Source organism: Salvia miltiorrhiza, chromosome 6 (genome assembly GCF_028751815.1).
Source record: "Salvia miltiorrhiza cultivar Shanhuang (shh) chromosome 6, IMPLAD_Smil_shh, whole genome shotgun sequence".
NCBI classification, from domain to species: domain Eukaryota; kingdom Viridiplantae; phylum Streptophyta; class Magnoliopsida; order Lamiales; family Lamiaceae; genus Salvia; species Salvia miltiorrhiza.
In genome coordinates, this window is record NC_080392.1 from 14,611,566 (window position 1) to 14,635,120 (window position 23,555).

Sequence of the window (23,555 nt, forward strand, 5' to 3'; positions counted from 1 at the left end):
TCGTCGTAGCAGCATCCCTCGCGATCTCATCCGCTTGAGATCAAAATTTTGGTGCGACCTTTTCATTTCTCCTCTAATTTCATATATAATTTCTCTATTTATAACCATTATTATATCATTTTATTGAAGCTCTGCTTTGGTGCATTGTAATTGAAGCTCTACTTTCGAATTGAAGTTCAGTCTCATAGTAGCCATTCTAAGTAGTAAGTTTCTCAATCTCCTTCCTTGACTATTTTCTATGATTTTTGTGAAATTGTTTGATTCTAGTTTTTGAATTGGAATTTCTGGTTAATTAAGCAAACTCGACTGCAAATGAAACTTTCAATTAAAATTTTGAATGGGGATTTTAGGTTGTTCTTTTCTTTTCTTTTGCTGCAATTGTATATGAATTTTTTGTTGATTTATAGTTCTACAAAATTAAGCTCGAAATTATACAATTTCTTTGCTTTTAGCTTGTTAGTTTTGAAATGGACAAGAGTTGGATTAATGCGCCAAGGGTTAGTGATGTTTATAAGAGTGGATGTAAGTCATTCATACAATTTGCCATGGAAGCTCAAGAAACTATACTTTGCCCCTGCTTGAAGTGTTGTAATGGCAAAAGGTTTTCAACTGAAAATGTTCTTCATCACATATTATTCAATGGTTTTTGTCCGGGATATACTACTTGGAATTTTCACGGAGAACATGTATCGTCGGAATATGACACTTCTTACATAAGAAAACTAGCGGCTCAAACAACTACTGTTCACAGAGATGTCCCAAGTAAGAGTGACACAATTAGGGATATGATACATGCTGCATTAGGAAATGATTTAGGAGGAGATTCAAACCATGAAATTGGTGAGTTTAGTGATGGTCAAGCCCCTGAAAATGTCGAAGGTCTTCATGCTAATATTTCTTCAAGTGAACAACACCTTGAAAATAATTTTTGTGGTGTTGACGCCTCACGATATCAGAAAATACTAGCAGAATGTGATAAAGAATTGTATCCTAATTGCAAGTACTCACAGCTATACTTTAACTTGACCTTGATTCACATCAAATGCATGGGAGGACTTTCCAACAAGGGTTTCACTATGTTGCTGGATAGGATCAAATTTTGGCAGAGCTTGATAGGATTGAGCCTCCACCTGGATTTGCTTATCATCAATGGCTTAAATTCAAGAGTAATATGAAATCTGAAAAGGCAAAGGTGGTATAGTAATTCATTTTCTTTATATTATAATCTTCATTATATTCTTAAATATTTCTTACTATCTATGTACAGAAACTATCTGAGAAAGGGAAAAAAGCTCGTGCGACCCAAAGTCATACTCATATAACTGGAACCAAGAGTTATGCTCAAGTTGAAGATGAGCATGTAATGCCTATTTTACATATATTCTTATTTTAGTTAAGAATCACGTGTGAAATTAAGAATGTTTTGTTTTTAATAGGTCATTAAATATAAAGAACATCCAGGGCCACTTACATTTTTTGACTTGACACATAAAAGGAGAGATGGTTCTTATGTGCAGAGTGATTCAAAAGAATTCATGGTAAGTTCTTTGAATTCATCTTCATATAACTATTCATAGCATTTTCAGTTAGGTTATGTTTTTTTTTGTGTTATAGATGGCTGCCAAATCAGAGATTGTTAAACGTAAAACTGAAGGAACTTGTGAAAATACTGTTGAATTAGAAAGTTCAGTTTGGTATGATTTGATGGGTGGTGATAAACCTGGTCGAGCTCGTGGTTATGGTATTGGTGTCACGAAATCAAGTGTGACCGCCTTCCGAGCCAAACTTAGACAAATGCAAAGTGAATCAGAAAAATTCAATGCTCATGACATTGAAATGGCCCAGCTCAAGCTATTACTTAGCAAGCAACAACAACAATTTGTTGCACAAGAAAATGCAATGAATGCATACATGGCAAAGACAAATGAAATTATAGGCAATTTGAGATATGAAGTTCTACTTTATCGTACAGCATTTGGAGCTGGTACAGGGGACGTACCCAACCATCTGAAAACGAGCTCAGGTATCCATCAGCAATAACGTTTTTTAGAGGCCTTTGTCATCTATTAATTTCCAAAAAGATTCACAAATCATCATCATATTTCTGCAATTATGACAATGTAATTTTGCAACCATTCTTTCCTGTTAAGGTTGCACCCAAGCATTGGAGGCTGGAGATCAATTTCAGCCAGGATGCAGTGCTGATGCTTTCATCAATAAGCTTACCTAATGGCATCCAGGTATCCATCAACAATAACCTTTTTTAGCTTTCATTTCATCGGGAGTAGCTCCAGTTCCTGCTGCTTATTGAACTATAAAAATTCTTAAAGTTCATCTTAACTTCACTAGGAACTTGTAGGGCTGGAAATGTGGACTCTCTGAATAAAAGTTGAAAACTTAGAAGTACTGTTCTTCACATCATTGGCTAGTATAGGATTTCACCTGAAGTAAAGTTCTATTTCAGTCTGAACATTTGAATTTAGTTTAAGATGTCGTTGGTTTGATCTTAACTTCTTTAGATGTACACCAAGATTAGACTTGTGTGAGTCAAGAACTTCCCCTGCTTCTCTATGCCCTCTCATTTTCTCCTTTAAACACTCTTCTAACAAGTGATGCTTTGATTTAGGCTGAAGTTCGTGGCTTCCAACATGACGGCTCCTTGCACCTACAACAATTTCAGTGAAAGGGCATAAATTGCTTGATATATTGAACCTTCATAAGGGGCCACCAAATAAAGGTCAAGAATAGTATGCTAAAAAGAGTGGCTGCTGAGGATGATCTTTCCCAAATGAAAGCATTTTCTTAATCATGTTTTACACATGTAATTGCATATATTTCACCATGCCCCATATATATTGGTGGCTGACCTTGTTATTTGAGTTAATTGCATAAATATTCAAGAGCTTATTTGGCATGGATAATAGCAACATCTATTTCTTCTATTTGCAATTGCCTCGAATATATATTAGTTGAATACCTTCTATTTCATTTTGTAAGGTCATTTTTATATTAGCAAATTAGGTGAGATATCTAAAAAAATAATTACACATTTTACATGTCACAAAAACTAGTTACACTTATAAATGTCACAAAAATAGCTACTTGCTTACATGTCACAAAAAAATAACTACACTCTTAGATGTCACAAAAACTAGTTACACTTATAAATGTCACAAAAATAGCTACTTGCTTACATGTCACAAAAAAATAACTACACTCTTACATGTCACAAAAATAACTACACTTATATATGTCACAAAAACTAGTTACACCTTCAAATGTCACAAAATTTAGTGACATTTTTATTTTTGTGACACGCATAATAGCTACTCATCTATGAGATGTCACAATTTTATTTAGTAACAATTATAAGTGTCACAATTCTTTAAAAATTATGTCACTAATCAAACATTTTGTTGTAGTGTGGGGTTAAGAAGACAACAATATCCAACCTTCTCCAATTCATCACCGTCGCCCATGCACAACACTTTCCTCCATTGCAAGAAATTGAAGGAAATGATGAAAAATGAAGATTTAGTTTAGGGGTTTAGTTAGATTTCGTGTTAATTTACTCATATGAATTTGTAATTATATTGTATTGAAAATAAAGAAAATGAATAAAATGTTGATTCAAATTTTGTTCATCAATTATACTTGGACTTGTAGGAACAAATTATATTTCTATAAATTTTTTATTGCACCATTTCTATATGATGAATTCGTATACCATTCATCCCAAGTGCTAGCTTACACGATTTCTCATTAAATCTCGACCGTTAAATTATGGGCGAATCAATTGTGTAAATATATTCCTATTTATAATTTTATGGACGATCTAACCACTATATATATATATATATATATATATATATATATATATATATATATATATAGAGAGAGAGAGAGAGAGAGCTAATCGTTATTTTTGGATAAGAAAAACAAATAATACTTACATATATAAAAATATTCATTTTTGCTTCGTTCTGAAATGTAAAAATATCTATGACAGTTTTGGAACTAGAATTTTGAATATGTACATAAATAAAAATTTCAACTCACTACAAAAGAAGGGTGATTTTATACATAGCTCATTTTTTTCTCACCATAGCCCATTATCAAATAATAATTATAATAATGTTACTAGAATTACTTATTTACCTTATAGCCCCAAATTTAAAATTCTAATAATTAATAAAGTAAAAACTTAATCAGTATAACACCAAAAGATTGAAGATACAAAAATTTGGCAGCAACGAACAAGAGATGAGAATTCTTCAATGCGTAAAGGTGTATTATTTAGCGTAGAAGAGAGACTAATTTATTGCTAATAAAACTCTCTTACTTATCTTCCACATATGGCTGAAAAGTTAGGACGATTCAATTTCGCCAGTTGATGGCTCGTAAATAATAATTTTTCATTTTATTTTCATCGTCTATTAAAATTTTTCAGTGGATGGCTAAACACTTTAGAAGATTCAATCTCTTCGGTAGTTCGATTGATGGAAGATTCAATCGCTCTTACTTATCATTAGGATTTTCAAGTGATATTCAATTGATTTATTTCAAACCATCATAGGGGCCAACATCAGAATGCAATCTGCAATAATAATAGCGAGTGGGTTTGTTAAATCAACCAACATGTGATTGATGGATTATTGGTGCGTGCCTTATTCCTTCGTCTGTGTTTGTTTGTTTGTTTGTTTGTTTTTTTTTTTTTTTTGATGATACGATTTGCATATAAATATTTTGGGGGTTGTAGTGTGATTAAGTTTTCAGTTGATTACAATTTCAAATTTAGAGCTATAGGATAAATTAGTAAATTTAATAATATTTTTAATATTTTTTTAAGTAAAGGGCTATGATGAGAAAAATGGGGGCTATGTATAAAATTACACCAAAAGAAATTGACCAATATAATAAATTATATAATCCAGCAAAACTTAAATTTGGCCCATATATTACTAAGCCCAACAACATTTTAATTATCCAATTTCACATCATAAAATCTGACTCAAAAAGGCCAGTCAAATTTCTCTCTTGCAATTTAAATCCATTTGTGAAAATCACAAAATTTTATAAGGGCATTTAATGAAATTATGTCAAACATAAAATTAATTAAATGTATTTTTGCTTGAAAACTTTTAATAAACCCTTTGTTGGGATAAAAATATTAATTGTTCGAATCGAGAATTCTTGTGAAGTTTAATCTATATCTATATCTATATCTATATAATACTCCCTCCGTCCCTGAAATGGCTTCCTCTTTGGGGACGGCACGGGTTTTAATGAAAAGTTGTAAAGTGTATTGATAGTGGAGAAAAAGTGATATAATTATTATTGGAAGTTGTGAAAAGTGTTATAATTAGTATTGGGAGTGGTGAAAAGTGAAAAGTAAGAATAAATAAAGTATTATTAGTGGTGGGGTAGGTGTCCAAAAATGGAAAGAAAAAAGAGGAAGTTATTTGGGGGATGTCCCAAAATGGAAAAAGAGGAAGTTATTTTAGGGACGGAGGGAGTATATAAAAGAGGAGTTTTTTCCCTCCATTTTTCCCTCTCTTTTTTCCTCTCTCTTCTCCCATCAATTTTTTTTTCATTTTTTTTATCTCTATTTTTTTTATATGATTTAATTTTTATCAAAATATCGTCAAATTTGATTTATAAATAAAGACTCCTTAATATGCATTTTATATATAAGCTCGTGACCAAATATTTAATATGGTACAAAAATCATCAAAAATGAATTTAAAACAAAATAAGTTATGAAAACTTTAAAATATTTTATTTTCACTTTTCGTTAAAATTTAACAACTTTTTATTGATGTTTTTGTATGAGAATATGTATTTAATTATTTATTATGACGTGTAATACTTTATAATAATAATGTGTAATGTTAATTTTCATTATCAAATAATTTTAAATTATTTAATAACTATAATTATCATTACATTTTATACATAATTGAAAATTTACGTTTTTTTAATTTAAAATTTTATTGAGGAATTGGTGTGTTTATTTTATTTTATTTTATTTTATTGTTAAAATATATTTTATATTTATTTATATTTTAATTCTATTTAATATTTATACTTATTTATTTAAACATATCATTTAATTTCTATGTTCGCCGTGCTGGAGATGGTAGCAAGAAGGGGGAGGGAGATGGTGCTATTGGTGGATGGGTTGTTTGAGAAAAGAAAGAATGTATATGTTTGTGCGAGGTGACATTTTAATTTGAATTTTATTTTGTTTCCTAATTTCCAAAGTAAAAGGTTAAGTATAGTTTATATTCTTAATTTTCAATAAATTACAATTTATAGCTTCAACTTTAATTTATTTTTTATATCGCTTGAACTTTTGAGAAATTGTTTAATTATAATTACAATCACATCAAAACTATGACAATAGCTTTTTTTTATCCAAACTAGATTTTCCCATCGTGCGATGCACAATAATAGTTATTATTAAAATTATATATATAATATTAAATTAGAAAAATTATTAAATATAACACATAGTTAATTTTGAAATGTTTAATTTTATACAATATTTATAGTTGTACTACAAAAAAATAGAGAAGGTACACTAACAAAATAAAAACTTTAATATTTCATAAGATTATTTTTTAAAAACGAACATTTACGAATTGATAGAATAATCACAATTAATATTTTTGAAAAAGTCATAACTTTTTATATATATATTTGATATAGATAATCTTCAGTTCAATAATTCATGAATAATCTATTAATTTAGGCGAAGACTACATATAGTATTTGTCAAAATTATAGATGCAGTATTCATGCAATGAAATCAACCAATTATAAGATCATATATATAAATATATAATATAATATTGAACTAACTGCAATTAATACTACATATAATTATAAATTTTTTGGAGCAAACACACGTATATTTTAATTTTAAATAGTAAGTGTTATTTTTTTATATAAATTTATTTATCTTTATATTCATAATAAAGAGAATAATTTTTGTGGACGTCCCAAAATGACAAAAGTTAACTATTTTTTTGTGGACGGATTGAGTATGATATTATTTTTGAAACAAACATATCAAAACAAAAATTTCAATTCCCCTTTCTTATAACCTTAACAATTTTATTTTGAGCTCCATTGTGTTTTCTATATTTCCATTTCATTTTGTTTTTTGTCGTTCTCATTAGATCTTCACTAATATTTTTAAAATGTTAATTTGTTTTATGTATAAATATGTATATCATCGTAGCACATAATTGATAATCATTAATTTTACATTTATTTATGAATAACAAAAGCTACATGGTGTTGGGTTTCATAGGTGGATGTCGAATGATGAATCCCCGATGATTTTGTAATCTTCTTGGTACTACTGGTGCCTTTTCGTTCTATAATATTTACTTTCCTTATCAAAAAAAAAAAAAAAACAAAAGCTACATGGTATTAAATTCGCCAAAAATAACATGTAATAAAATACTAATATTAGTAGAAGATAGATTATACAATCTGCTAAAGTAGTGGGTTAACGGAAATGAATGTATATTGTTGGCAATTTTTTAAATATTAATTTCACCCTCTTTAATTGAATTTATTTATAAAATTACCATTGAAATCAATTTGAAATTGATTTTAAATTGGAAACTCCTTTTTTAATATAGTATAGATTACACATGAAACAATGAATTATTGACATGCACGATACTAAAGCCTAATTTATTATACATTAAAGGGCCGGGATTTTCAACTTTAGGTAGCCCATCGTCATCGGACCACCAGTGAAGTTGGAATCGCGTTCGAAAGTTGGTATCGTTGCACTAATTTGCAGGCGCGATTCCGACTACACCAGTGACCGAAGACAATGTGCTATCTATCGTTGGAAATCTCTTTTCGTGTAGAATATATTGGATTCTGGTTTCGTGGCAATTGATCATCGTGTACTTACGATAAAGAATAGTCTATTCTCGTAATGTTGATGTAATTGTAGCTATAATATTTCAAAATTCAGGCTATATAAAACACAAATTAAAGTTGCAGCTATAAAGAAATTTGCTAAAAGTTTAAATTATAAACTATAATTAACTATTAAAAATATTTATATAACGAAAACATCGTTATTCTGATTATCACGTCAATTTCGATTTCGTTACGTTAAATTTAAGTAGAGGGAAATTCAATTTTGTGTGCAATATCAGAAAGTCTTAAATTCGATAGTCCATTTCTTTCTCCAGACGAAAAACAAAATCATGTGTAATTTCAAAAAATTATTATAAAAATCCGTGTATTTATATACGCTTTTTTTTTTTTTTTGAGGGGGTGTATTTACAGAAAATTGTTCCCTACTTTCCCTTAGATTAACGAGCCTTTATTTAGTTATTCGTTATTTGTTTGTTTATATAACATCGGCCTCTTCTACCATATCACTAATGGGCTTTAGTGATGAACTCAACTAACTTTAAGTTGAAATATTTAAGAAAAAGTTAATATAATTCTGTAGTTCGCATCCTTTATTCTATTATTATCTTAATTATTCTACTTTATCACTATTATCACATATGTAGACGTGACTTAAAAATAATAACGATATAAAATCGTTATGAGTACGACTATATGATTAACTAATTAATTAATAACATGTGGCTTCTTTCACATGCAAGATTTTTTTTTTCTTCTAATGAGATCTAGTCAAGTAGATTTTGAATTGATTCCCAATTCAGAATCGCTTAATTAAATAGATATATTTATGTACTATAGTCTCGTAATATTTACATATATACAATGATGTTTACATATACATTGATCACTCAACCATATTGCACTCTTTCATTATATTTCATCTTATTCTGGATCATATACTCACTAGGGGATTAAATCAAGATTCTTCATTAAATTTGCAGAAATCCCACAAACCTAAGAGAGAGAAAGATCGAAAAGAGCAATTAAGCCCCATAAACAATCAAAAGAGAAAAGGTAGCTAGTAGATGAGGGAAAAAAAAAGTAAAAGCTAAATTTTATGGGACATCACTTTAAATTAAATATAAACACAAATATTATTTTCATACAGCTCTAGCCATCATCTCCTGAAATCTTCTATAAGATTCCTGTTTTTCCAGCCTGAATTTCTCATGACAATCCGCAATGAACAAATCAGCAAGTTTATCAATCTCATTAGAGATGGATTCTTGATTCCCCTTCTCCTCCTCAAGCCACTCCAAGTACCTCGAGAGCCCTTCCGGCTCTCGATACGACGTGGTCCCATCGGGTATGACCGACTTCGTGGTGGTGCCAGTTGGAACGACGACGTTCCAGCTAGCATCATAGTAGCTCTCTTGAGCTAGAGGCATCACGTGCGACGCACACCAGTTGTAATGTAGCCTAAAGGAGCCGAAATAGAGCTTTCTCTTGCAGTTCCTGTTCCTCTTGAACTCCGCCAAGTGTAGGAACTGCATGTCCCGCACGTGCTCGAGGAGGAGCGACTTCGCCTTCACAAGGGCACGTGCGGCACGGTACATGTGAGAGAAGATTAAGGTTTGGAAGAGGGTTTTGAGCTTCGATATTGGTGATGATGGTGGTTTCATGGAGAAAATGTGAAGGGGGTTTGATGTTTTGATGGAGGAGAGGCCACCCATTTTTTGTTATTGTTTTTCTTCTTGTGCGTTTTGATACGGTGGATTTTATAAAGGGAGTCTTGAATTCCAATTGTTACTAGTTAGTAGGTGATTTGAATAAAGTTGGCAACAACTTTTGCACATTGTGAAGGCCTGACTTTTTCTTTGTGTTTTGCTTGTTATTTTAGAGTTTGTTGGAGCGGTTCGTATCAATAATCGAAATATAGGAGTATTTCGTTTCGTATTTTGCTACGTTGTATCAGACGCAAAATCCACGTTATATATATCATTCTTTTTTTTCTTTTTTTTTTTGATCGGACAAAGTCATGTTAGATGTTAGTAATTAGTTCACCATCCACTCCAAGAACCACCTTATCTCTCCATTCACCAAAATCCACCTTATATCTCCAATCTCCAATTCGCTCCCAAGAGGGATGGAACCCGGGTCACTTCATAGTATTAACTATTAACTAATCATACAAACAAATCCTTCATAGTATTTCAATTTACCGAAGCCCGCCTCGCATCTTTGAAATTGGGAGACAATTTCGAGAGGCTAAGACAAAAAGCTTGCGAAAAGAAGGTTGATTTGCAAACTTTAAAAGTGGAGCGTGGCAGATTTTGAATTTGAGTCAAATAGAGGGTGCAAAAAGCAAATATTTGTCTAACACATAAAATTTGACATATTGTAGACGACTATCCAATTCACGGGGTAAATAAATAACAAAGTTTTGAATTAAAGTATCTGAATTCGAATATATCCCATTTAACAAGATTTCAATTAAAGAACAAGAATTCCAGAGCCTCTTTAGTTGAAAATAATTTGTGCACAAATTTGAAAAAGAAAAGAAAAGAAGTGGTAAACAGTAGGTGAGGGACAGAAGATTTGAATGCATCAGTGTCCTTGTTTTTATGTAAGTTTGCACGAATACAACAACATGAATATTTCGTGGACAAAATATTATTTTGTACATACATATAAAATATATGTACAATCTGTACCAAACAAATAATATTCATTCATTCCATATAGAGATAACTAACAAAATATTATAATTAGTATTATCTTAAGTTCCACATAATTTTTTGGGCGTAGTAAAATCTGACCCAATTATTTGGTAAGGCTACAATATAGTTCTACTAGGTCCATGGCTCTTGCTCTTGAATTTTATTGTGATCGATCGTAGGGCTCTATGAAATGACATATGCTTGCACCAAATTTTGATTTGAATTTCATTTAAATAGCTGTCAAAAGGTTTTCATGTTTTTTTTTTTTTTAATTTCTTTATGTCGAGAAAACATTAGTTAAATTGTTTTCGATATTTGGAATTCTCTATTCCATTTTAATTGATGTTCCACTATTAATTTTGTTATTTTGTGTTTTAGTTTAATTTTATAAATTTTAATTAAGGATGCTATATCCAAATATATATAGTTTGTGATTTTTTAAACATTTAATTTACAATTTGTTAACTAATAGTTGATTATTGAGCTTGATTATTTCATAAATTGTTGGAAAAATTGATTATAAATGGTGGTCAATTCATAATTAATTATGGTCAATTTGTTATGATTTGTCGGGACTTAATTATAGATTTGAAATCTATGTCTGAAGAAAATTTTAATGTATTTGATTATTCATTTTTTCAGTTAATGAGTGAACAATTAATGCACAAAGTTTGTGCTTGAGAATGTGGGAAAGTTAAGTATCACACATTGGAAAAGTAGGAGTCTCCAAAGCCATTTATAAGTCTTATCACCTTAGAATGAGATAATCAAGTGTACACCATGCACTATGGTGCACCGTACTAGAACTTTTGTATTAGTCATTTTATGGCTAGCTCATCAATTTAATTCCTGCAAGGACACTATCCGAGTCTGTGCACATCGCAATTGGCACTTTGAGGCACACTTCACACATGTGAATAGGTGCGAGGAGCATTGATGAGCCTTTAGTTTTGGCAAAGTGACTCGTGAAGATATTTAGGTCGGTGGTGGTCTCATGGCTAAATCGTGACTTCCGCACCAGATGAGGTTCGATGCATACATGGATGTGTGATGTGGCAGAGAGTGAACACATGTCGTAGTGGTTGCGCCATACGACACATAGGTGGCGGCAATTGACATACGTGTGGCACACACCTGACCTAGGGGGCACGGGCAACATTGCAAGAATTTTGTGGGGAGGGGCGACGATTGTCTCTGCAACCATATTTTGGGGAGAGGGGGGCATGGGGGTCCTTTGGCACGATTTTCTTTTTTTTTTGGGGGGGGGGGGGGGCAATGGTCCAAGAATGCAAGAGTTTGTTATGTTTCTTTTAATTAATTTATTTAAATTTATATAAAGTGAAAATTGTAATTTATTATTTGATCTACAGTTATATCATTTCTACCAAACAAGAATATTTATTATCTTAAATTATATCTTATATACTAGTACACCTAAATAGATAATTAATCTCACATTTCCTATATTATTTATCTTGGTTTTATTAATCACATCATTTGCAAACATAGATACCAAATGCAACCTTCAAGTATAAAGTAACTGTATTTTCATGGTAATAAATTGTTATGTACATAATTGCTCTTCATTTGGGATTCAAACCCAAAATCACGAAAGTGCCGATACTTTATTGGTCAAGTGTCAGGGCTTTATAGTTTATGTACGTTAAGAGATGTTTTTTATTATTTGATCTAATCCATATAGTTAATTGGCAAAATATTTTTGTCCCTTCTTAAGATTTCCCATTTGAATTATATATGTCTACTAACAATTATCCAGATGTACAGTGATTTGGTATGCCTAGACTTCATTTAATAATTAATCGTCCACATGATCATGCATGTAGAGAACCATGAACAATTTGATTTCCAATAACCTACTCAAATTGAACGAAATCAAGATTGTGACAAAACAAAATATTCATCTTTTGGAATGCAAAGCTGTCAAAGATCCACTGAATCTCCTTTATTACCCAATTCATCAAAAAACAAGAATGAGCTGCCAACTCTTTTGTTGCCCTAGGGTCTGATGTGAGGCAATCATGGGGAAATTTGGAAACCCTAAATTACTCATACTATGATCAATCATTGGTTGTGATGCAATTTATTGAGTTCACATCAAGATATGACGTAGATGTATTTTGTATTTTAGCATTATGAGCTGTAATTTTCGTGTTCATGTAAGAAAGATTTTGTGAAATAAGGATTCACATGGATTACATCGTCTTTAAAACTATATATATTGTTCTTGATTTCATATTTGTTACCACGTTTAAAGTATTTTAGATATATACATGCATGAGTATGAAAAAGGATTTTGTGTCTTTTAGTTTGGTAATTCATTTTTTGGTTTAATTAATTATACTTTCTATCTCAATCTTTCCTACTCTTTTTCAAATCTAACCCGACCAAAAAAAAAAAATTAATTATAAAAACTAGATCAACTTTTGAAACTTTTTATTTTTCAATTTTATCATCAGAGCTCCACGTAGAAACTTGAATAAAAAGTGTTCATGTTTTGTTAGTTAAAAATTGACGTCATATATATATATGTCAAGTTTTTCACATGAAAACTTGCTCTGATAATAAAATTGGTTAGAAAAAAAGAAGATATTGTTGTTTTTTGTTAAAGTTAAATTCAGGTTGGATTTATAGAAAATGCAAAGGATTGGGAAAGAAAGTGTAACCTTCATATTTTTCTTTTCTAGATTTTGATGTTCATTAACAAATGCACTGATTTTCTTTTAAGCAATACTATAAAATCCAAACCCAAATCCTTAAAACCCAATTTTATATTTTCAGCCCAAATAGTATTGAGCCTTCTTCTTCATTTGTTTGAGCCCATTAAAAGTAAACACGACTCCACAAGGGTCAGTATAGAGCCCATTAATTTTGTTTGGAATATTTTGACCAATTAGTACATAATATCGCAATGAAACTAGTTTCGTAAATACTTAAATAATACTCCATCCGTCCCATAAAAACATAATTTTTCTTTTTCTTCTGTCTCATAAAAATATGTATAACACATTTATAGTAATAATTCTCCCACTAAACATCACAATCAATGTGAGACCCTTTCTCCAGTTACACTATACTTTACAAGATTTCTTAAAATTTGTGTCGTCTCATACTATGCATATTTTTATGGGACAAAGGGAGTACTATTCTATAATCTCAAACTAGTATCTTCACCCTTGTGATGCACGATACACAATGAGCATCGAAATTGAATAATATAATAAATAAATAAATATAAATGCTAAACTTCAAAAAATATAAACAAACATGCACAATTTATTGTATACAAATCACACCAATATTACTCAATTACGAATCTGAATCTAAAACTATTTTTCAACTTTGTGTTTTAAATAGTTGAATACCAACTAAATTTTATTAATTGATAATTAATATAATTATATAAATTTATCAAAAAACAAAAAGCAAGTGTTTATAATGATAAGTATCAGTTATATATGTATTAAATCATCTATTTGCATATTTGCATATAGTTTAATATTATTTTTTTTGAATCAATATTCAAATAATACTCATTCAATCATTTTGTTTAAATACAAATTTAAAAAATAAAAGTCATTTAGCCTTCGGGACATCTAAATAGATAAACCATCTATGTTAGTATATAATAATATAAATCAAAATCCAAAAATATTACAGAATATATATGTTAAAATTATGAGTTTGAATCCATAAACAAACCAATGTAATGAAGGTCAAATTAATAACTATTTAAACCAATTTAAATTTTATAAAAACTGTAACTTCATCAAATATATTATACATTTAATAACCTTATGTAAATAAATAATTTATTTTTATAAATAAAATTGCTCGATTTATTAAATTTAATTTTATAACATTGATTCTAAACAAATTACAACACTGATTAATAATGTTACATTATTCTTCAATTTTCGATCCATTGTTCTCTTTGAATTCTTCACGTTGTAGCAAGGAACGACTGAGTAGAAAGATCTGCACATCTATACTTGATGTTGACGTCCATCAGTCATCCTTGTACTTTCTTCTGAAAAACGGGATTCATATTTAATCCATATTAAAAGGCATTTAATGTTCGGAAGAGTATACGTTTTATGGGTTGAATTTACTTTGAGCCTTTTGACCAAAGGGCTAGGGCTGACGTGACATGAGTGAGTCTGGACACGGGTCAATCCTTTAGTCAGTCCACTAGGTCACCGCACTGCACCATGCCACCGCCTCGTCGCCGCTTCATTGTAGCACTGCCACTCAACTGTCATGTCCCCCTCCCTACACACATCTCTCTCTATCTGTACCCAGATCCGCCACCTTCTCCTCTGCACCGCGCTGTGCCACCGTCTTGTCGCCCCCTCCCTTGCGTCGTGCCACCGCCTCACCACAACGTCGTCGTGTCTTGCCGTCTCTCTTTCCATCTCTCACATTTCACAGTTGTACATGTGCTCGACACACGGTGCTCGAGTGTCGAGCAATTGTTCAATTTGAATTATTGCTCGATGCTCAATGCTCGATACCTGACGTCGAGTATGCTAGGGCGAAGCATTTATTTTTATACAAGATTTGTGGCGTTGAATTTGTGAATTGGTAATGGTGGTGGTGGTGGATCGTTGGTGGTGGTGTAGATCTGCGAAGCACGACGATTGACGATGGCGCGGTGATCGTCGGCCAAAGGTGGCATGTGGCTGTTGTTGGCCGCTGCCTCTGCTGGGCTGTGGTCATCAGTCGACGGTGGCAGGCGGTGGTCGTCGGCCGCCGACTGATGATGGTGATGATTTTTTATTTTCTTATTTTAATTATTTTTATAATTTGAATAAAATAATTGGTACACAAAGGTAAAAATATCTTAATAGACATAATTTATATGTTTTTATAAAGATGAGTATTTTTAAAATTTTATTTTTCAAAAAAAGTACTCCATATATTATTTTGCCCCTATATATATTTATATTGTTTTTTTGAGAGCCACTCTATATATATATATATTTATAGTGCGAGAGGTTCAAAACAAACAATGCGAACTTGGTGATTATAAATATATATTATCCATTTCTTGATGTCATAATCGATGAAATACAGTTGTATCTGGAATCTTGTATTTCTATCTCATTGCAAATATGATTTCAAAAGAATTCTCATTGCCAATATCAAAATTTTTCTTGTCCATTATGCATAAAATGTTTGTCCTTTTGAGAAAGCCTAGAAGACGATTATTTAGTTCCAACAATATCTATATATTTTTTGACAACTTGTTTCTTTCTAGCACGTTATGAGCGTTGACATTAAAATATCAGATCCGGACTTTTTAGTAATATATAGTTTAGATCAAGAGGCTGATTTAATTATTGAAAATGCAATAAAAAATTTCAATTTTATAATCATCGATTCACACTATCTGAAAGTCCAATCGTCGCATCCCCAGCTAACTAAAATTAATCATATATATTTTACGGCTATTTTTTTTTTTAGATTTTCATCAAAATCCAATAAAATTATCCTTTTTTTCCTTTTTTTTAAGTCAAGAAAAAATGTTATAAAAAATAAGAGTACAAGGAGTACTCAAGCTCGAGCAATACAATCACAGCGAATCTGTTACAATTCTCTGGTCTCTGCTGTTAACAGACAATCAAGATGGGCCTAATTAGTACATTGAAATATACGTAGGGCTATAAACTTTTTCTGAGAAAAAAATTAATTAAAATATTTTAAAGTTTAGCGCGTACACGGTTTAATTTGTTTATGGACATTTTAATTGTTCTTACATTTTTGTAATTATCCTAAACTTTGATTAAGACAGCTAATTAAATGTTGCTCGAATCTCCACATACAATATTAGAACCTGTCTATATATATTTCGACGCCTTTATAATTATTTATTAAGGCCGACATTAACACAATATTAAGTAAGACAAAAATAGCAATAAACTTTCTAAATAATATTGTTTGAGAGTTTCCAAACGAGACCCTTTCTTCCTAAATGATATTGTATCTATATGATACATATAAACACGTTGCAGTAATCGCTTATTGTTAACAACATACTATATTTTAGCAATATTAGCAATAATTGTTTAGCATTTTCATAAGAAGAGCAAAAAACTTTCTTGATGATAGAGATGCATTTCAATTTTAGCAATATTTTTTAATTTGCATTGAGATGTTGCAGGTTCTGGAACTGATCATTGCATCATTATCTCCATTTGCTAAATTTTCATTATCTTCTTTGTTGGTGAAAGAAAAATAATTTTAAAGATCGTGATATATGATAAACTCGAATATAGAATATTTTTAGCTTCAAACATTACCCGCTCTACTAATAGATTAGTACACACAAATTTTTAGATTAATCTTTGTTTTATATATATATATAGTAACTGTGTCTGTAGAGAGAGAGAGAGAGAAGTGGACGAGGAATGCAAGCATGTCTTGATAGAAAGGGACGAATAGGGCATTAGATTATTTGTGTTATACACTTTCTTTGTCTTTGTTATTGTCAAAAGCTCATTGTTCCAATCCTATCCAATTATAAGGAATTATAAAACCCTCAAAATTCAGCTGTTGAAACATTCACATCGGCTGCATTACAATACTAACAAACACTACATTTCAAACAAGCAAAAAGAGGTCACAACAGCAAAAGATTCCAAACAACAGAAAAGGAAAGAAATTAATTCATGCATTAAAGCATTGCTTCTGCTTGATCAAGATCAATCCAATCTGCAGTTGATAGCCACGTGTTCATTGCGGGCTCCACATTTTCGAGGGAATTAATCGTCAAAAAAAACAGGCTCATTTTAGGGCTGCAAGATTCTCCTCTGCAGTCTGTGTCTTAAAGAGATCAAACAGAATCGTGATTTGTTTTGATGCTTGATCAATGGAGAGATTGAATCATAGTTATGGATTTGCAACCACTTTTGCTTCTGAGCTGCCCGAGTTTCCTCAAAACTCGGGCGCCCAGCAACAGCCTGATCCGTGGCCTGCTGACGCCATAGTCAGTAGGATAGGATCAACGGCTGCTGCTTTCTACGCGACTGAGGCCCACATGGGCTTATCGCGGTACGATCTTCAAGAAAACGCTGCCACATTCAACTCATGTGATCAATTTGGAAGGAGCATCTTTGTAGATCCATCCCCACCAAAAAACCTAATTTTTAGGCCTAACCATCTCTCTGATCAGAATGAACACCTCTTGATCCTTCAAGAAAAGCTACTAGGCGACATTGACGACGCGAGCATGATAAGCCCGTCTCCCCCTTTCAATCCGATTCATGATCTTCGCGTAAGTTTTTCAAGAATCAACATCACATTTGATGATCAGTAATAATTAGGCTCTCTCTCTCTCTCTCTCACTGAGCAGGGCTCACAGAATGTTGGTGCATCTCATTTTGGAAACATGAATCCGTTTGGACAGCAGGCTGCAAGTGGTAACGTTGTTACATCGAGCAAGACGAGGATTAGGTGGAGCCAAGATCTGCATGATCGATTTGTTGATTGTGTGAATCGACTTGGTGGTTCTGACAGTAAGTTGTCTTCAACCTTAATTAATTACCCGCTTTCTCTCTCTTGCAGTACATACTGATTCTCTCACCTCTCTCTAGAGGCGAGGCCTAAGGCAATACTGCAGCTGATGGATACAGAGGGGCTCACCATTTTTCATGTCAAAAGCCATCTGCAGGTGCATAATATATATATTTCTTTCTAATTCTCCACTCATTCATATATGTCTCTATTATTATCTTTTTCTAACTAACATTATCTGTTATTAATTTCTTCCCATTTGTAGAAATATCGGAATGTGAAGTACGCGCCAGAATCAATGGAAGGTGTAGAGTCTATAACAGTTTCGTTCACAATGAAAGAAATCTGATTTTTGTCCAAATTAATTTAATTTGTGCATATGTAAATGGCGTTAATTTGTTGTTGCTGCAGGAAGATCAGACAAAAGGAGTAACATTGGAAGCAACGTAGCTCAAATCGACATAGAAACGTAAGATAATTAAATATTTCTTATAAATTAGTTGAAACACATTTTTAAAAATATATTTTTGCGTCTTCATCATAAAATGCCTCGCAGTGGTATGCAAATCAAAGAGGCGCTGCAGCTGCAACTCGACGTCCAGATGTGCCTCCACGAACAACTAGAGGTCTCTCTCTCTCTCTACATTATGCATCGATCGATGAGTTGATATGACGTGATTTTGGTTGCATTGCGCGCAGATTCAAAGAAACTTGCAGCTTAGCATCGAAGAACAAGGCAAGAAGCTGAAGATGATGCTCGATCAACAGCAGAAAACTACGCAAAATCTCATGGAATCCAACAGCAAATCCACAATGGAAGATCAAGATCCAGAAGTTTCTGTCTCAGAAGTGTCTGATGATAATGATTCCCAATTAAGATAAACTAGCTACTTGCCTTAACACCATTTACATTTTCTTGCAATGATAGTTAAGCTCAGATGTTTCTTTTTTTTTTTTTTTTATAAGTGTACTTCACTTGTTACATAGTTGAATAAAACCTCTTCTCAAGCAACTTGCTGAGTCTATGAATTAATCTTTTCAGGATGTGAAGTTGAGATGATTAAGATTGGAAAACTTTAGTTTTGACGAGGGGGGCTTGTTATGATCAAGTATATATACATCATTTTGGTGGCAAAACATGGAGTACTAAAATAAATAAATGTATCAAGAATTCATGCTAGCAAATGTCTCAATATATATATTCTTCATGATTAATCATACGAACTTTATCGCATGCTATGTTTTCATAATGAAAATCCAAAATACATAGTCCCTCCGTCGCTTAAACATTTTCCTTTATTTTCTTTTTCATCTTGTCCAAAACATCTTCCTAATTTATTTTAGGAAGCAATTCCACTAATTGTTGCTATTACAATTTCCACATATTTACACGCATTGTCCCTAATGGACCTACCTTTTTTTTTCATTTTAATTGGTTCATTAATCACTATCATTACTTTTTCTATCATCATTTTTTTTTATTTTATAAAACTCATTCTCCACACATCAAATACACCATTAATTTTTGTTGAATTCATGCCGCCTCGCCTTAAGAATATATTTCAGGAGGGATAGAGTTTTTTTTTTTTTTTTGAGAAGAGGAGAGATGGAGTATTAATTCATCAAAATATTAAATTTTCATTCTTTTTGGTGGGAGATGATCAAATGATGTATTGGGCTTAACGGGGCAAGAAGTCTGAATTGCCCACTTGCCACAGCCCAACTTATTAAGGCCCAATTCACAAAGTTTGTGACTTTTCGCATGAAACAAAACGAAGAGCATGTTGTCCGTAACCGAGGAAAGGGTTTCCAGTTTTCGCAGCGACGAGCAACAAACACACACTGCTAGGCTGCCGCTGCCCTTTTATTTCTACAAAAATCTTCAATTGGGAGCTAGAGAGACATAGAGGAAGCGGAGAGAGGTGCAGAAAATGGAGGATTTGAAGAAGAGGAAGCTAGATGAAATGGGGAACGGCGAGGTGTTGCCCAACTCCAACGATTCGACCGCGAATTCAACCACGGAGGAATTGCGCGCGCTTCTCGACCCGCTCGCTAAGCCGCAGCTTGTTGATATTCTTGCTAGAGCGTAATTCCTTAACCCTAATTCCTTGTCTATATTACTGGGCCTTGTGATTATTCCTTTTCCTTTTCCTTTTATTTTTCATGTTTGGAATAGTTTAGAATTTTCCTTATGTAAGTTGGATGTCTTGGGAAGTAGATAGACAGTGATTCAAGATTAGCTTTTATACCATAAATTGCTGCAGCCGATATGTCTATTTCTTTATTTAGAACTATTAGTTATAATACTGCTCATATTTAATGGGACGCATGGACTTGTTGCATAAATGTTTAACTGAACCACGTGGTTTTCTAAATTATGAGCTTAGAGGATTTGATTGTGTTGGCATTTTGTACGGGAAGTCTAATATATAGCTCTGCTGATTTTTACAATTTGAGTTGGCGAAGAGTTGCAATGGTCATATACATGGAATTTTGCTATAAGGAACAATAGTTTGTTAGTATAGCTCTTCGTAATACTTGACATTGATGCTCGTGTAATTGCAAGCTGTATCAGAGAAATTAGAAACCAGAAGGCTCACCACAAGGCTAGAAGTGGCGAGATCTGATGCGTGGGTTGTTGGAAATCGAAATGAGGATATGAATTACTTCGTTTTTTTGTCTTCCCTGTTTAGTTTTTCATTCTTTGGGGTTGAGGGCTTTATCTCAATGTAGAAGCTTTTCTACTAGGATTTAATAGTGCATTATTCATGTTTTTACCCTTTATGCACACAAATGCTTAATTGTGCTTGTGTGTGGTGTGCGAGGTGGATGCCTGTTGTGCGTCTACATGTCTTCTTACACTAAACTGAAGGCCGTTCTTGTTCATCCTGGTGGCGTGCTGTGTGGATTGACTTTTGTATGTGTGTGCTTGTTTGCATGTTCTGGCGTGAAGGGGGTCCCAATATCCTTCTATTGCCGAAGAAATTAAAAGTGTTGCAAGTGCTGATCCTGCCCTTCGCAAGCTTTTTGTTCGTGGTTTAGCATGGAATACTACTTCAGAAACTTTGTGTGCTGTGAGTGTTTGCTGCCTGCGGGACATGCATTTTGGTTTTTGTGACTTCACCCTGTTTATACGATTTCACTGATAATATAGCCAGACTTTCAATGTGTCTATTCTTTAATCTTGCACTCTTGGTCATGCGGTATTAATGCAAACATTTTGACTTATTTATGTTGAGTGAATGATTGGATGCAGGCATTTCTAGAGCATGGTGAAATCGAAGAGGGTGCTGTGATATACGACAAAGTGACAGGAAAATCGCGTGGTTACGGTTTTGTTACTTTTAAAGATATGGAGTCTGCTCAGACGGCTCTAAAAGCACCCAGTAAAATGATTGATGTGAGTATTTTTGTTCATACCTTTCAGAAAACGTGAAGTCTTTACAATTTAAAAATAAAAATAAAAAAATCACCAGCACCCCTAAGTTGAACTTCCCCTTTCAATTTATCTACCCACAGGGTCGTATGGCTGTTTGTAACCTTGCGAGTGAAGGACTAAGCAGCAACAGCATAACACCTGATCAAGCCCAAAGGAAATTGTACGTTGGTGGTTTGTCACCTGAGACGACGAGTGAGATGCTGCTCGCTTTCTTCAGTAGGCATGGTGAGATTGAAGAGGGTTCCGTTGCTTATGACAAGGACACAAATAAATCACGGTAAAGAAAAATTAATCCATACTTTTCTTCTTCAACTCAAAGAACAAATCTCTCGCTCTCCAGTCTGATGGATTGGTCCTTTTACAGTGGGTTCGGCTTTGTTACCTACAAGACTGTCGAGGCAGCAAAGAAAGCTATAGACGACCCCCAAAAATTGCTTGGAGTGAGTTTCCCTTGCCTTCAATATAAAGACATCTCTTTGAACTGTAAAAGATGGATATGTAAAATGTTCTCTCATGAATTGCAGGGAAGAAACATCACTGTCAAGCTAGCCGACAACTACAAAGGGAAGGTTTCACAATCACAGCTACCACAATCTGCGGTTCCATTGCCCGTACATATGAATGGTGGAGCCCCTATGGGCTATGCTTATCCCCAACCAATGGCAACATACCCGACTGCTCCCTATACAAGTCCACCAACGGCAGCAGCTCCTCCATACGCTGTCCATCCACAATACTCTTATCCTCAGTATGGTGTTAAGAAAGAAACACCTCCTCAACAAACGGCCATCGGGGGTTACCCTTCTTACTATATGCCCAAGCAATGACCACCTTAACCCCAACTAGTAGCATGGTATGCTGAGCTGCAACACTTTTCATTGTCTTGTTTCTTGCTCTGTGATTGTGTAGTTCGATTGTCTCTCATCTCACTGGTTCTCTCTCCTAATTTAGCAGGATCGTTGCAAAGAAACTCAAGAAGAGAGAGAAGCTGCGTGCTCTCATGTCAATCACTCATTAATGTTTGGATGAATACGCCATTTTTTTCCCTTTCTTCTTTTAATGATTTTGTTAGCCCTTTCGTATTTCGTAATACTGTTGACTAGTGAATCCTTGCAATTTATTTGCTGCGTTGTTTCATATGCATATATTGGTTGAGGATGGAAAATACTCCGATTAATGATGCATCACTATGAGCCAATATATAAATCTATCCAATAAATATCTACTAACATAAAAAATTAAAAATTAATCAAATTTTGTATAAAAATATAATTTTCAAGGCAACTCTCTTTTCTCTCTCTATTGATCTACATTTGCCAATCTCTTTCTCTCTTTGTAGATCTCTCCCTCTCTTGCGACCGGTGAAGATCTGCGATGGCGTGCGACGATGGATCTATCGTTAGACGTTAGATTGTTTCGCGACGGCGTGGTGGCATTCAGATCTCTGCAACTGGTGTCTGTCGGCAATCGCGAAGCGTCGATCTCGTTTTTTTTTTTCCCTCTCTTCTCTGATTAGTAATTAGTACATGTTATCTTCAGAGATAAGTTGTATAGATGAAATCTTAATAGGGAAGGAATTTTTTGGCGCTATTGCCAAATGACAAATTACGCAGCTCGTGTACCACCTAATTTTAGAGAAAGGAGAACAAATACCAATTTCCGCATCCGTCCATGGTCGAAATCCCGTTTCAAAGTTATCGTTAATTTCTTTTTTAAGTTACAGGAAAAGCATAAGGTGGTGTGATTTGAGAAGAAAAGGCTGATATCCAAACTTTTCCATTTGCCAAAGTTGAAATTTTATGCGAGATATGTCAAAATTGGGAGTTTGATTTTAATTGAAAAAATCAAACTAAAACATTCAAGTGATGGAGAAATTGACGTGGATTTGATCAAATATTATATTTGAAGTCGTGTGTTGTCAAATTGTTATCGAGGTAAGTTTGTGTCGTTAATGTTCTTAAATTCACAACTAA

At 33.0% G+C, this 23,555-nt stretch overlaps 4 protein-coding genes across 7 annotated transcripts; 3 read left to right on the plus strand and 1 right to left on the minus strand.

The window, feature by feature from the left end:
• The first annotated feature begins 1,099 nt into the window (after positions 1-1,099).
• On the plus strand, positions 1,100-2,942 carry LOC130988888 (uncharacterized). The gene is made up of 6 exons (XM_057912856.1): positions 1,100-1,192; positions 1,268-1,360; positions 1,437-1,538; positions 1,615-2,023; positions 2,151-2,240; positions 2,627-2,942. The coding sequence occupies exons 1-5, from the start codon at positions 1,172-1,174 to the stop codon at positions 2,228-2,230; spliced, it is 705 nt and encodes a 234-aa protein (XP_057768839.1). The 5' UTR covers positions 1,100-1,171; the 3' UTR covers positions 2,231-2,240; positions 2,627-2,942.
• Positions 2,943-9,050: 6,108 nt separating this feature from the next.
• LOC130990539 (uncharacterized) lies at positions 9,051-9,623 on the minus strand. The gene has a single exon (XM_057914765.1). The coding sequence runs from the start codon at positions 9,621-9,623 to the stop codon at positions 9,051-9,053; it is 573 nt and encodes a 190-aa protein (XP_057770748.1).
• A 7,402-nt stretch (positions 9,624-17,025) lies between these two features.
• Positions 17,026-19,155, plus strand: LOC130988891 (myb family transcription factor RLI1-like). The gene is made up of 7 exons (XM_057912857.1): positions 17,026-17,904; positions 17,983-18,145; positions 18,224-18,300; positions 18,409-18,448; positions 18,555-18,612; positions 18,700-18,769; positions 18,843-19,155. Exons 1-7 carry the CDS (start codon positions 17,500-17,502, stop codon positions 19,023-19,025), a joined length of 996 nt encoding a protein of 331 aa, XP_057768840.1. The 5' UTR covers positions 17,026-17,499; the 3' UTR covers positions 19,026-19,155.
• Positions 19,156-19,746: 591 nt separating this feature from the next.
• LOC130988892 (UBP1-associated protein 2C-like) lies at positions 19,747-22,766 on the plus strand. 4 transcript variants are annotated; one of them, XM_057912861.1, is made up of 7 exons: positions 19,747-20,229; positions 21,097-21,217; positions 21,400-21,543; positions 21,663-21,859; positions 21,947-22,022; positions 22,107-22,435; positions 22,534-22,766. In XM_057912861.1, the coding sequence occupies exons 1-6, from the start codon at positions 20,075-20,077 to the stop codon at positions 22,407-22,409; spliced, it is 996 nt and encodes a 331-aa protein (XP_057768844.1). In that variant the 5' UTR covers positions 19,747-20,074; the 3' UTR covers positions 22,410-22,435; positions 22,534-22,766. The 4 variants fall into 4 exon arrangements, with proteins under 4 accessions (XP_057768844.1, XP_057768842.1, XP_057768843.1 ...); XM_057912859.1 differs by having other exon boundaries at positions 19,901-20,229; positions 22,537-22,766; XM_057912860.1 differs by having other exon boundaries at positions 19,909-20,229; positions 22,107-22,766.
• The last annotated feature ends 789 nt before the right edge of the window (positions 22,767-23,555 follow it).